The 12582-nt window shown below is 33.6% G+C and overlaps 1 protein-coding gene across 5 annotated transcripts in view; it reads right to left on the bottom strand.

The window, feature by feature from the left end:
• Window positions 1-367: 367 nt before the first annotated feature.
• The window catches only part of ODF2L (outer dense fiber of sperm tails 2 like), a gene marked incomplete at both ends in the record, with an annotated part of 29229 nt that continues 17014 nt past the window's right edge, over window positions 368-12582 (bottom strand). For 3 of the 5 annotated variants that reach the window (XM_079697208.1, XM_079697204.1, XM_079697205.1), the window contains 7 exons: window positions 368-496; window positions 2966-3091; window positions 5440-5602; window positions 5684-5769; window positions 7751-7909; window positions 9879-9983; window positions 11266-11376. In XM_079697208.1, coding sequence (XP_079553334.1) covers window positions 368-496; window positions 2966-3091; window positions 5440-5602; window positions 5684-5769; window positions 7751-7909; window positions 9879-9983; window positions 11266-11376 — 879 coding nt within the window. The remainder of the gene's footprint in view (window positions 497-2965; window positions 3092-5439; window positions 5603-5683; window positions 5770-7750; window positions 7910-9878; window positions 9984-11265; window positions 11377-12582) is intronic. The other 2 variants (XM_079697207.1, XM_079697206.1) reach the window with 1 other exon arrangement.

A 12582-nucleotide genomic window follows, 5' to 3' on the forward strand; every position in this document is an offset into this window, starting at 1 on the left:
ATCATGTATTTGGCTCATAATTGGCCTAGGTTTATTACAAATTCACTTGAATGGTTGCTACAGTCACAAAGAATGATTCTGGCTTCTTTTCTGTGTGTAAAATATTCCAAAAACCAAAATAAATTAAATAGATATTAATCCAGAGCTAAGTGAAGATTATCCAGCAAAAAAGGAATACTAACATGTATCTTGTTTTAAAGTTTCAATTGGATAATAAATTATGTTTCAAAAATCTTTACATAAAAACCCTAATAGTACCACCCATAAATCATAAAATATAGCAACAGATAGTATATTTAATTTTTATCTAATTACTTTTTAGACTCATAGTAAAAACCTATTGCTTATAGAAAATAAATCCAACAATTTATCCAAACATTGTTACATAAGAAGTTTTAAGAAACTGTAAATAATTCTTAATACTCTCATTTTGATTCTCCGACTTTTCAAGACTATGTTGTATTTCTTTCAAACATACTTCCTGATGTTGTGCTTTCTAAATAAAAAAAGAAATAAAGATAATTAATAATGACATTCATATCAAAGGATAGTCATAATATAAAATTTATATACACAGGGCTTCCCTGGTGGCGCAGTGGTTGAGAGTCCGCCTGCCGATGCAGGGGACACAGGTTCGTGCCCCGGTGCGGGAAAATCCCACATGCTGTGGAGCGGCTGGGCCCGTGAGCCATGGCCGCTGAGCCTGTGCCTCGCAACGGGAGAGGCCACAACAGTGAGAGGCCCGCATACCGCAAAAAAAAAAAAAAAAAAAAAAAATTTATATACACAATAATTGAATACATGGCTTTAAATTTTTTTAAAGAAAGAATCCTAACATCTGATGTGTTGATTATTAACTTAGAGCTCACTTTTCTTTAAAATATAGAATAAAGCACATACATGGTTGATCTCTACTGTGAGTTTGTTGTAATACACCTTCACTTAGCCCCTAATTATTACATATGTAACATGATTAACTCAAATGGATTTTACTTAAAACTGTCACAATTAATTTCTATTACATTTAACATGACATATTTTAATACTAGTTTTTGCCATTTTCTTTGCCTAAAAGAATGACTTTTGCTATCTTAAAAACTGATAGAATTCTAGTTTTGATAATATGAATATTTTATTTTTAGAATCTTTTAAAAAATAAAATTAACTCAATATCATAGGTATTCTTTGAGGAAAAAATTTTAAATGTATTGTATTTTTTAAATATTCAGCTGCATATAAATTCCCAAGAGATCTGTTCACTGAAAATACTTTAGATAGACAGGCTGCAAATATCATCTAGCTTCCAACTAAAATGTAGGCACCTTGAGAAGAAAAATCTTTTATATCCTTCCTATCAGGTGTTCAGTGACACCTGATACCTTCTGAAACTGAGCGATGCCCCCAGGGGAAGTGTGGTGGGTGGTATGAAACAACTTGCTAGGCTGAGCTACACAAAGTCACAGAATGAATATAGTGAATCTTTGAGGAACATCGATTTTACTCAACAACTTGGGAGGGAAAAATATTAATACAAACACACATATTGTAAGGTAGAATGCAAAATGTACATGGATTTTAGCATAATATATAAGACTCCAAAGACATTTCAGGCTTCTTGGTCTGAGGTAAGCTGCTGAGGGTCACCCTTGGGTCTGTGCAAGCACTTCGCCCTCCCCCGGAGCACCTGGGCAGAAAAATCTGTAGAGGCCTGCCACTGTGGGCAGGGCACCCTAGAAGACACCGGCATACAATTAACTATGAGACAGCCTCTCAGGGTGCTTACAGTTCAGATGGAGCTAAGGCTTGTATACAAAACGAATACTGAATTGCCAACTAAACTGCCCCTGGAAGGGAAAAAACTCATAAACCCATTTGTCAGCAATGTCTAAATCTATGGTTAGAATTCTAGTTTTTTACTACTGTAAAAATGATCAGGTTTAACAAAACATCAGATCTTAAATCTACCTATTTTAGCAGCTTTAATATTCCCAAGTACTGGGAATATTATAGCAAACACACCTCATCTTAATACTTATTTTATTTTTTCAGAAGTTTCAATTACACAAAGAATATCACACATATTTTACAACAGAAAGTCTGACAGTGAGTTAAAAAAAAGATTTTTGAAATAAAGGGAAGGCCTGTGCTAAATTAAAGATGAGAAATGTTTTGTTCTGATTATTGCCAAGGAACTTTTGATGGCAATAAAATTAAAATATTGCACGTCAAAACTCATTTAACTTTTGAACCTTTCAGGTTTTCAATGATTTAGATGCTTGGGAATGAAAAAATAGTTTTCATGGAGTCTGGCTCCTGGAAAAAATAAAGTATTATTTCCTGTGTCACTGTTAAGTAGATAGTTTTCAAGTAATTCAGTCACAACTAGTGCCAGCTTTCACAGTTTATGTCATCTGACTGTTTCATGAATAGTTAGGAAAAAACATTAGAAGACTAATTAAACACAGCCAATTTGGTATTCTCATCTCATGGCTGAGTGGACCAAAGCATCCACTTCACATGCAGATATAAAATGTTTACTTAACACCAACTTATAACTTTCTAAAATATAATATGCATTATTTAAGACATATCAAAATCTAACTCATAATAATAGTGTTTATCTTAAAAACTGAAAAATTCATATTAGAAAGAAAATAAGTCAATGATATCTGTAACTTTCATTAAGCATTTGTCATGTAAAAGTAATATGCAGGGAAAGGGCCTGATGAGACTTCGGGGGAAATGTAATAGATGCTACCAAGGATGCAGGATAATAATTCTTTGCCCAAATGCTGACATTTTAATTTTTTATGATTTATATTGTTATTCTTAATACTATCAGTAAAGCAATAGCCTTGATTCCCCTCACTTTGTATTTTAATTGTTTATAACTAAACTCCATGGTAAGAATGTTAAATGCTAACTTATTTTTAATGAAAATATATTAAGCCATACTAATACTTACACTGTTCATTTTGCAAACAAGTTGGTTTTGTTCTTCATTTTTCTTTCTAAGCTCAGTTTCCAGATCTAATATTTTAACTTGTAAAGCCCTTTCTCTAGATGACGTTTTCTCTATTTCTTCAGAAACCTGTAATTTTAATTAAAAGAATAAAAAAACTAAATGTGCTTTCTTTAAGATATGATTTAAAGCCTTGACACAGTTATACTGTATCTCTTCTTTCCAAATAGGTATTATTTGGATATTAGACAATTTAATTAGAAAGTGTTTAAAGATGTTCTATCTTGAGAAATGCATAGTGTAAGCATGTATTCTCCTCTTTGCTGTGTAAGTACCTGAAAAATTAGCTTGAAGTGGAAGAGGTATACGTATTTGCACTGCTCTGTGACGTTGGTAGGTTTTCCCCAATACTATATTTCTATAACCTGCTGAGACCAATTGCCATGTTTTACAGTATTTATATTTACCATGGTGTCTGGAGTGGTGGTGGGACATATAAAGTCCACAACCAACACTGATTATAGACTTGGATGGACAGAATTGGGGGCAGGGTAGGTGATATTTACACCACACACACACACACACACACACACACACGAGATTGGTTTTTCATTCATTCACTTCCAAAATGTTCTGAATTTGAGTTTTCATATTTCTCTGATGGCTTATTTTAGCAGAAAGTCTAGCTTAGCTACATTCATCCAAGGATTCAGATACTTGGGAGCCTATTTGCAGGAATACTGGGTTGGATCCATAAGAATGACAGTGGACGCAGGGACTAGTTCAGGAGCAAGGAGCTAGTAGGAAGGATTGTCCTCTAATCTCACTCCCATGGACTAAGTTCTAAGTTATTATAAAGTTATTTACAAAGATTTCTTGTGCACAAATTCCAAGGGCGATTGAGAGGATAGCAGGATTTGAAGCTGTGGGAGAAAGGGCCCTCAGGACAAGTATCTGTGTCCTTTACAATGTCCAGCAGTGTAGACAATGGTGACAGTGCAGTGATGGCACTCCTCATATGGCAGGAACTAAAGACAACCCCATATTCCATTGTAGCAGGAAAGAAAGGAGAGAGCAGACACATCTCTGGGGACTGAACTCTTGTGAGAAGGAATCTGAGAGCATCTAGCATTTCCAAAGTCCATTTAGTCTGAACCCAGGATAAAGTCACTTCTTATTTTCCTCCCAAAGGTTGGGACTGAGAAATCTGGATTACACTTCTATCATTGGCAGTACATTTTACTACTTAGCTTTCATTCAATGATGTGTCTTTCAAAGTCAATTTAAATTGCTTTCCTGGAGTTAAAAAAAAAATCAAAATATATCTATATGACACTCACGATTTAAGAGCCACATTTCAAGGATATCAGATGTTATCTCACCCTTGTGGAACTGCCTTTAACAGGCTTGGGAAAGACCATGGGTGGAAGAGAGTCTAGAGAGATAGATTCAAAATTTGGTGCTGGACATGTTAAGTTTGAGATGCCTATGTTAAGTGGAGATGTCAAATAAGTAGCAGAATATATGAATTTAGATGTCAGGATAGAGAAAAGTCTGGGGCGGAGATACACTTCTGAGAGTTATCAGGGTATAGACAATCTCCTTTTGGCGTCATTCAATCCTATGAGGAAATTCATTATCCCCATTTTATCAATTAAAAAACTAAAGTTTAGAAAGTAGCTTGCCCTGGGTCAGGGTATAATGTGTCAGAACCAGAATTCAAATCTACTTCTTATGGATTCCAAAGCCCACCTCGTGTCTTTCAAGATTACATTTTCAAATCACTTGATAAATTTACCTCTTCTTTGAGATCTTCCTGAATCATTTTCCCCTCCTCTCCAGAATGAACTAACCACACGCCCTCGGTGTACCTTGTATCTTCCCTGCATTGTAGCACCTACTTGCTGGATGACATTTGTTTGTTCACATGTTATCTCCCTACTGGACTGTGAGTGTCCTGAGAGCTGAGGCCAGGTCTTATTCATCTTTGCATCATAAGCACTAGCAGAATGCTTGACAGACAGTGAGATATTTATTAAACGCTATCCAGATGGATTTAACCGGAAATTAATTCTTGTCTGTATTTATTTATACAACAACATTTGCCAAAAGAAAAGGGAGTTGAGCTTTATAGCTCACTGAATCCTGACCAAAACCAAAAGGTTCAATAATTTGCATATTTGTTGTGGTTTCATTTAAAAAAAAAAGAGGGGGGACTACTTTAAAGTGTTTTCCATCTCTGCCCTTTACCCTGCCACATCATCATTTATTTAGTGAAGTAACTCTGGATCAGTAATCTATCTGTTTAGCTCCAAAAGGGAAAAGCAAGTAAAAAACAAAAATGTAATTGCTCCCTTCACCCTGTCATCAGGATAAAAACAATAACTGTAGGTTTGGCAAGATGAGATATTGTCTGTTTCAAAAGATGACTCTTTGGTAAACTAATTTAAAAGTTTCTGAATAAAGGCTATCTGTACCTTTTGTCTTCCTTCTTCTAAAGCAGCTTCCAGCTGTCTGGCCAATGCTCTATATTCTGCAGATTTCTCTTTAAACTCAAGATTGGTATGCTTAAGACATCCTTCTTGGTTTGCCAGCTTCTTTTCAAGCTCTTTATTTTCTGCATCCATCTGTTCTAATTTTCTTTTTACAGAAGACATATATTTTAAAATTATAGTGTGTAGAAAAAAGGTAACACCAATTTTAAGTCAATTTAATACTTACTGTTTAAGGTTTTCACATTTCAGCTGAATAAGATAATTTTCCTCTTCCAGAGAAAGCTTTGTCAGAAGATCATGATTTTCATCAAACTAAAGGAGAAAAAAGTTTTCTTGGTTATTTTCTTTATAATCAACTTCCAAAGAAATCTATATAGTTTATTATTAGAACAATTATAAAAAACAAGAAGGTATAAATATTATTACTCCTATACAGAGAGACACCAAGAAATATTATATTGTTAAAACACAAGTTCTTAAATTTCTGGTTAATTTTTAAAAAACTATGCTGCTTCACAGAAAATCTACGAAAAATTTTACTGAAAGATGGCAATTAAAACATTCTGAGTAATGTTTTATTGAAAAAGAACATTTATTAAGTAAATGTGAAGATTTTAAACAGTAATCTCCTATTGTTGGATACTTAGGGTTACTCTTACAGTTTTCTGTTTCTCTTACAGATAGTGATTGATAATTGAATATCTGTGAAGTTGTAACTCTGAGTACAAACCATATTTGTGAGAAGCAAAATAAAATAGATAAGCAAATCAACCAAAGACACACCTGCCTATGCCGAGACAGAATATTCTTCCCATTGCTTCAAAAGCTATATTTAAATAGTTTTTTTTTAAATCTTCTATGCAATTTATTTTATTTATTTTATTATTATTATTATTTATTTATTTTTACATCTTTATTGGAGTATAATTGCGTTACAATGGTGTGTTAGTTTCTGCTTTATAACAAAGTGAATCAGTTATACATATACATACAGTCCCATATCTCCTCCCTCTTGCGTCTCCCTCCCTCCCACCCTCCCTATCCCACCCCTCTAGGTGGTCACAAACCACCGAGCTGATCTCCCTGTGCTACGCAGCTACTTCCCACTAGCTATCTATTTTACATTTGGTAGTGTATATATGTCCATGCTACTCTCTCACTTTGTCACAGCTTACCCTTCCTCCTCCCCATATCCTCAAGTCCATTCTCTAGTAGGTCTGTATCTTTATTCCTGTCTTACCCCTAGGCTCTTCATGACATTTTTTTTTCTTAAATTCCATATATATGTGTTAGCATATGACGTTTTGAAAAAAAATAGAATTTTTCTCACAATTTCAATTAGTAATTTAGGTTATCTATGTGATTTGACATTTTCCTAGAAAGATCTTTTCAGGAACTTAAACTCAGCAAAGTTTTGTTTGCCTGTTTTTAAAAAGAGGATGCATTTCAATATTAAATCCAGATTACATTTGAAAGATAGACAGGGAATCCTTCCTAAAATTATTCTGCAAATAAAGAAAAAGACTTGCCACCACCTTTGGACATGCTTCTTTGAAAAATAATTAATTAGGGCTTCCCTGGTGGTGCAGTGGTTGAGAGTCCGCCTGCCGATGCAGGGAACGCGGGTTCGTGCCCCGGTCCGGGAAGATCCCACATGTCACGGAGCGGCTAGGCCTGTGAGCCATGGCCGCTGAGCCTGCACGTCCGGAGCCTGTGCTCCGCAACGGGAGAGGCCACAACAGTGAGAGGCCTGCGTACTGCAAAAAATAATAATAATAATAATAATAATAATTAATTAAAAAAATATTTATTAAGTGTTTACTATGTGTTAGGCATTGAGTTAGGAGATGGCTGTATGGCACCCACGATCTCTCTTCTGATGGAGTAAGAAAAGTATATGTTGAAAAAAATAATTGAGAATAATACAAATAAACTTGGTACATAATTCTAATTGAAATAAATGCTAATTTTTGTAAGGTAAATTACAATAACTTACCTTATCCTAACATTAAAAAATATACATGTAAACATAGCTTTGTTCCTTCGCTCATGCTATTACTATGTCCTCAAATGTCTAAATACAGATTTGTATGAATAAACTAAATCAGCAATTTTAATTACCAATTTTTTAAAAAATAGCTTGAAAATAATATAGTATTTGCATGAAACTGACCTTTTATCCTTACTTAGATGAGAGTAAAATAATCACCCCCTGACATGAGTGCCCTTAACTGGTGAAATTATTCCAAAGCATTTAACACATTTAGCAAAAATCAAAATGATGGTTGGACACCTGGCCCTGAAGCTCCCTAATGACGTGTGCTTGGTCTGCACATTTCCCCTTGTGGTGCTGCAGACTCTCCTGACACTCGTGAAGCCTCTGTTCTGCTGCCGTCAAGGAATCGCGGTCGTGCTCTAACTCCTTCAGATGAGACTCCATCTGGCCTCTCACCTGAGTTGTAGCATTAGGGAAATAAGTGCAAGATCACACATTCAGCATTAATGTTTTTACTATCTTAAATACTAGATATGCTTGTAATATAGTAAATGTTTTAGGTATAATAGTTTTTTTAAAAAGATTTAACCAAATAAATGAGAATAAACTTTAAGTTAGACTCTGCTAAATAAGAATATATAACTCAAAAGTGGGCTGGACTTCAATTAGTTTCCAAAAAGTTTGCTGAATAAACGAATATGGTAATATTAGCTTGCAGGGAGACTGTTTAAATTACTTAGGAAAGTAAACTTTTTTGAATCCTGTCATTTATATTCAAGTATAGATATTACTAAGAAAGCTGGTATGGTAGTTTTCTGCTGTCCAGCCATCAGTCTAAAGTAACTTTAGACTTTTTGTCATTCGATCTGGTAACTCAGATATTTCAATTAAAGCAGCCTTGCTGTGCTCAGCTTAGTCCAAATCAGTGGGTTTACTGTATATAAATTCAAAATAGCTAATATCATCAGTACTCAGTAGATAATAATTTGATCATTAATGTTACTATGTTACTAAGAACAAATCTAACTGTATCTATATTAATCTCTTTGGCTGCTGCAATTCTTCACTGTGGCACTTTTGTGGAGATGTGACAAGAAGCAGCCCTAAAAAAATGCTTGTACTGCTAATTAAGAAAAAATAACAAGACATAGGGCACTTAGGATGTTCATAGGGAGGGAAAACAAGAGCTAGACTCTTTCCCTGAGACAGGGAACACACAGAGCTGCTGTGCAACATCTGGCATTCTTGATCACAAAAGATAAAAGTAGAACAAAGCCTACCTCTGGGTCCCCAAACATCTAAGAGCACATGAGAAAACCAGGAGATTTAAAACAGTAGGGAAGAAAAAGGAAGCATTTCATTAGAAAAAAAAAATAATAATGGCTTGTCTGGTTTAATATCAGTAAGAAAACATTGTGACCTCACAGTATTTGAAAACCACAGGCTCCTGCCCCATTGGTCTTTTGAAAAGGTTTTTTAAACAGACATTTATTTAGAGTGCTGCCTACAAAAGAGACATTTGCATTGGTATGTCTCATGAGAAAAACTGATCAAGAGGTATGAAATGATTTCTTCTCTGCTCTGCTAAAAATAGGTGAAAAGTATTGATAATTCTAAGTAGTAAGTTGCACATTTGATAGGCTACCTTTATCTCTTTTAACCAGCAGAATATCTGCTCTGGCTGACCTCTTCTTCACATTGGTGCCTCACTCAGACTTCTCAATTCCAAGATGTGGGGACAACCCAGAGATAGTCACCTTATTACACTCAGTTGGAACTGACCAGTAACATCCCATTATGTCCCCAGCCGGGAGTCAGGGGAGTCAGCGTCCTACAACTTTTGCTGCTTCCTTACCAAAACAATGTGAAAAGACCCAAAAAGGGATGCAGTTTCATTTTAAAACTTAAAAATATTCACAAAAACATCATAACTTGCCAACACTGAACTTCCCCTCATTCTTTTGCAGTAGGATGAAAAAAAAAGTAAATGATGTTGGGTTTTTTAATGTTATTTTTCTTCCATAAAAGCATTTAGCAAAGAATAATTACTTTGCTTTTTTACACAAAAGATTTACTACCAGAATAAAAAGGTAAGATTAAAAATGAAAGGTATTCAACTTTGCATGAAGCTCAGTGATAAACATTTTTTCTGCTACTTAAGTCTGATCTTGTATCAGAAAAATTAAACATTTATGTTATTTTCCAAATATTTAGGAAAAAGTAAAAAAAAACATTCACACAAACAAACATTTCAAGCCTGGATGAAACATCATGTCCTTAGAAAACAAACTGCCACAGAAATCAAGAACAGATAATTTCTAGGTCTAAACTAAAGAAAATGACCAAAATTAAAGAATTTATATAAAATTCATAAGTACAAAACATACATAAAACATTATTTTATTGTTTAAAATGTTAAACTTACCTTCTTTAATTTTTTATTTTTGTTTTTTGTTATTAGGTTATTCTCTTGTAGCAAACTTTCACATCTGCTTTCCACCATTTCAGCTGCTTCTTGCAACTTCTGTATCTGAAAATAAAAAATATTATTAGAGTAAGATGCATTATTTTATTATTAGGACCACTGTATGAAATAAAAAGCTAAAAAATTGAATTTCAATTTTAAAATTTCAATTTTAAACCCATTATCATTTTCCTATTAATACTCTCAGTATGTTTATCTAATGTTACTCCTTCTTTAAATACAGGAATCACTCAGTGCTGTACTCTAATCCACAATCCTTTTATGATTTACCTGTCTTTTCCCATCAATACTTCTAGAATCTTCACCTGAGCTCTGAATATTAGAGAGAGATCCTCATTTGCAGGTCCATGTCACTTTAAAGAATCAGTCTCTGGTCCAAACTAGCTCCCAAACCAATTATTTCACACTCTGAATGAAAATCTGCTCAAAAAATATCTGAGCACTTTATACAAGGCCCAGAGTCAAGAATATGGTAACTCATCTACAATATTCTTGATGGGGGATTAAACCAGAACAAACAGCTGGAAGACCCAGATGACATTCCCAATAACACATTGCACAGTCCATCACAGCCTCCATTCTTACCTCCAGCTGGGATTACTGCAATATTCTAACTGGATGTCTCAACTCCAATTTTCTATCTAAACCATTGGGATGGAGCGCTTCCTACTTACCTACATTATGCCCCTCCTTAAGTTTTAACCTTTAGTTCATTATTCTTCAAACACTCTCTTCCAAGAAAATCAAGCTCTTTATTGACAGTTTGTTACCCATCACTCAAGGACCTACATAAGTCCCATCTTGCAAATGAAGTTTTTCTTAAACTTTCCAATACTTAAGCTTTTCTATAAATTACCAATTAACACACTCTCTATTCCATACATATTGTCATCTGTTCTTTTCCAGGTCTTTCATGTGAGTAAATCTGAATTATACTTTACTTATTTGGAAAGAGGAAATATTGTGCTTTAATGATCCTTGAAGGGATTCATTATTCTAAATCAATACCATTAAAAATACAAGATGACAAATATAACCAAAATTAACTAACAGGACTATTATAGGTTCACATTACACCTATGTAATTAATTTTAGATATACTTTTAGGAATAACCCATATAAACACAGGATATTTAAATCAGGAATCAGCAGAATCATCATTTTATAAAAGTATTTGGGACCTTAAGAAATATTTGGGATATATCATATTTTATCACAAATAATAACTCTACCTTTCTTCAGTTCTGCTTTTTTAGATCATAAACAAATGCAGTGTTTTAAATTATCTACCAAATTTAACAAACATTAAAATAAATGCAATGATCACCTGAGTTTTATAAACTTCAATAAGGGTTTTCTGTTGTTTTTCTACCTCTTGCAATTCTAAGAGCTCATTTTCAACAGAGGCAATCTCGTCCTTCAAAGCAGCTAGTGTAGTCTATTAAGGAATATATAAATAGATTTTATAAATCATTAGAATTCATTTGTACTCCAGTGCTATAGCATTAAAAAACATAACTCATTTATCAACGAAGCTAATAAAATAATTATTTCTGATTGCATATAATTACCATCTAAAATTAGGAATTTCAGGAAGTTAGTAGGATTTATGAGCAACCTTAATAAGACTTATTCAAGACCTATTTTTAAACTTTAAAAATCTACTGACGAGAAAGACTTGGAAAATAGAAAGACCATGTTCTTAGAAGGGAGAACTCAATACTCTTGACATATCAGTTTTTTCCAAATCAATAAACTTTACTGTAATTACAACCAAAAGTATAACAGTTAAGGGGAAGAGGAATATGATAAAATTAATTTAAAATTCATATGTAAAAATAAAGAGACTAATAAAAATTTTAAAAGATACTAAGTAGAGAATCTCAGTACTTATTAGATATTAAAATGTATAAAGAACTAAAATTATTAAGATACTAACATAATAATATAGAGGTCTATGGAATAGAAAAAGAAAAATACACTAAGATTATATTTAGTGTATGACAAAGGTTGGATTTTTGAATAAATGGGAAAAATATGGATCACTATATAATGGTAATAAGACAACTATTTATTAGGAAAAAAGCAGATTTAACTATTTGCCTTCAGCAAACATGATTTTTATATTAAACAATTATATATTTATTTTAATGTATTAAATATTTGAAAGTTAAGCTTAAATTTTTTCACAGAAGATCCAGGTAAAATTTGATTTGATTTTAGGATAGCAAAAACCTAATAAGCATAAAATCAAAAGATGATATCATGAACTGTAAGAGTCTGAGATTTTATCCTCCAAGTTTACCAGTTAGCCTAGCACAGTTTCATGCATGCTAGCAGAAGACACAAAACTCCTGGGTCAGAGTCTTAATTTCTTTATTACTCAAAGTAATAGCAGTAGCCAGATATTAGGATTTGTGTTCGTTTCCAAAGCCCCACTTCCCAAAGAGCAACACCAAGAGGGCCAGATGACACCTGTACATGTGGTGGGATGTATAGAGAAGCAACTCTGAGTTTAGGGAACCCAAATCTCTTATAACAGACAGTAAGCATGCCTTTTCGTAGAAGGAAACATTGTTATCTTCCAAGGATGTTCACTATACAAACATCCTTGAAAAGACAGTCTGTATCTGGATCACAGGCA

The sequence above is a fragment of the Hyperoodon ampullatus genome (assembly GCF_949752795.1).
Source record: "Hyperoodon ampullatus genome assembly, chromosome: 2".
Lineage (NCBI taxonomy): Eukaryota > Metazoa > Chordata > Mammalia > Artiodactyla > Ziphiidae > Hyperoodon > Hyperoodon ampullatus.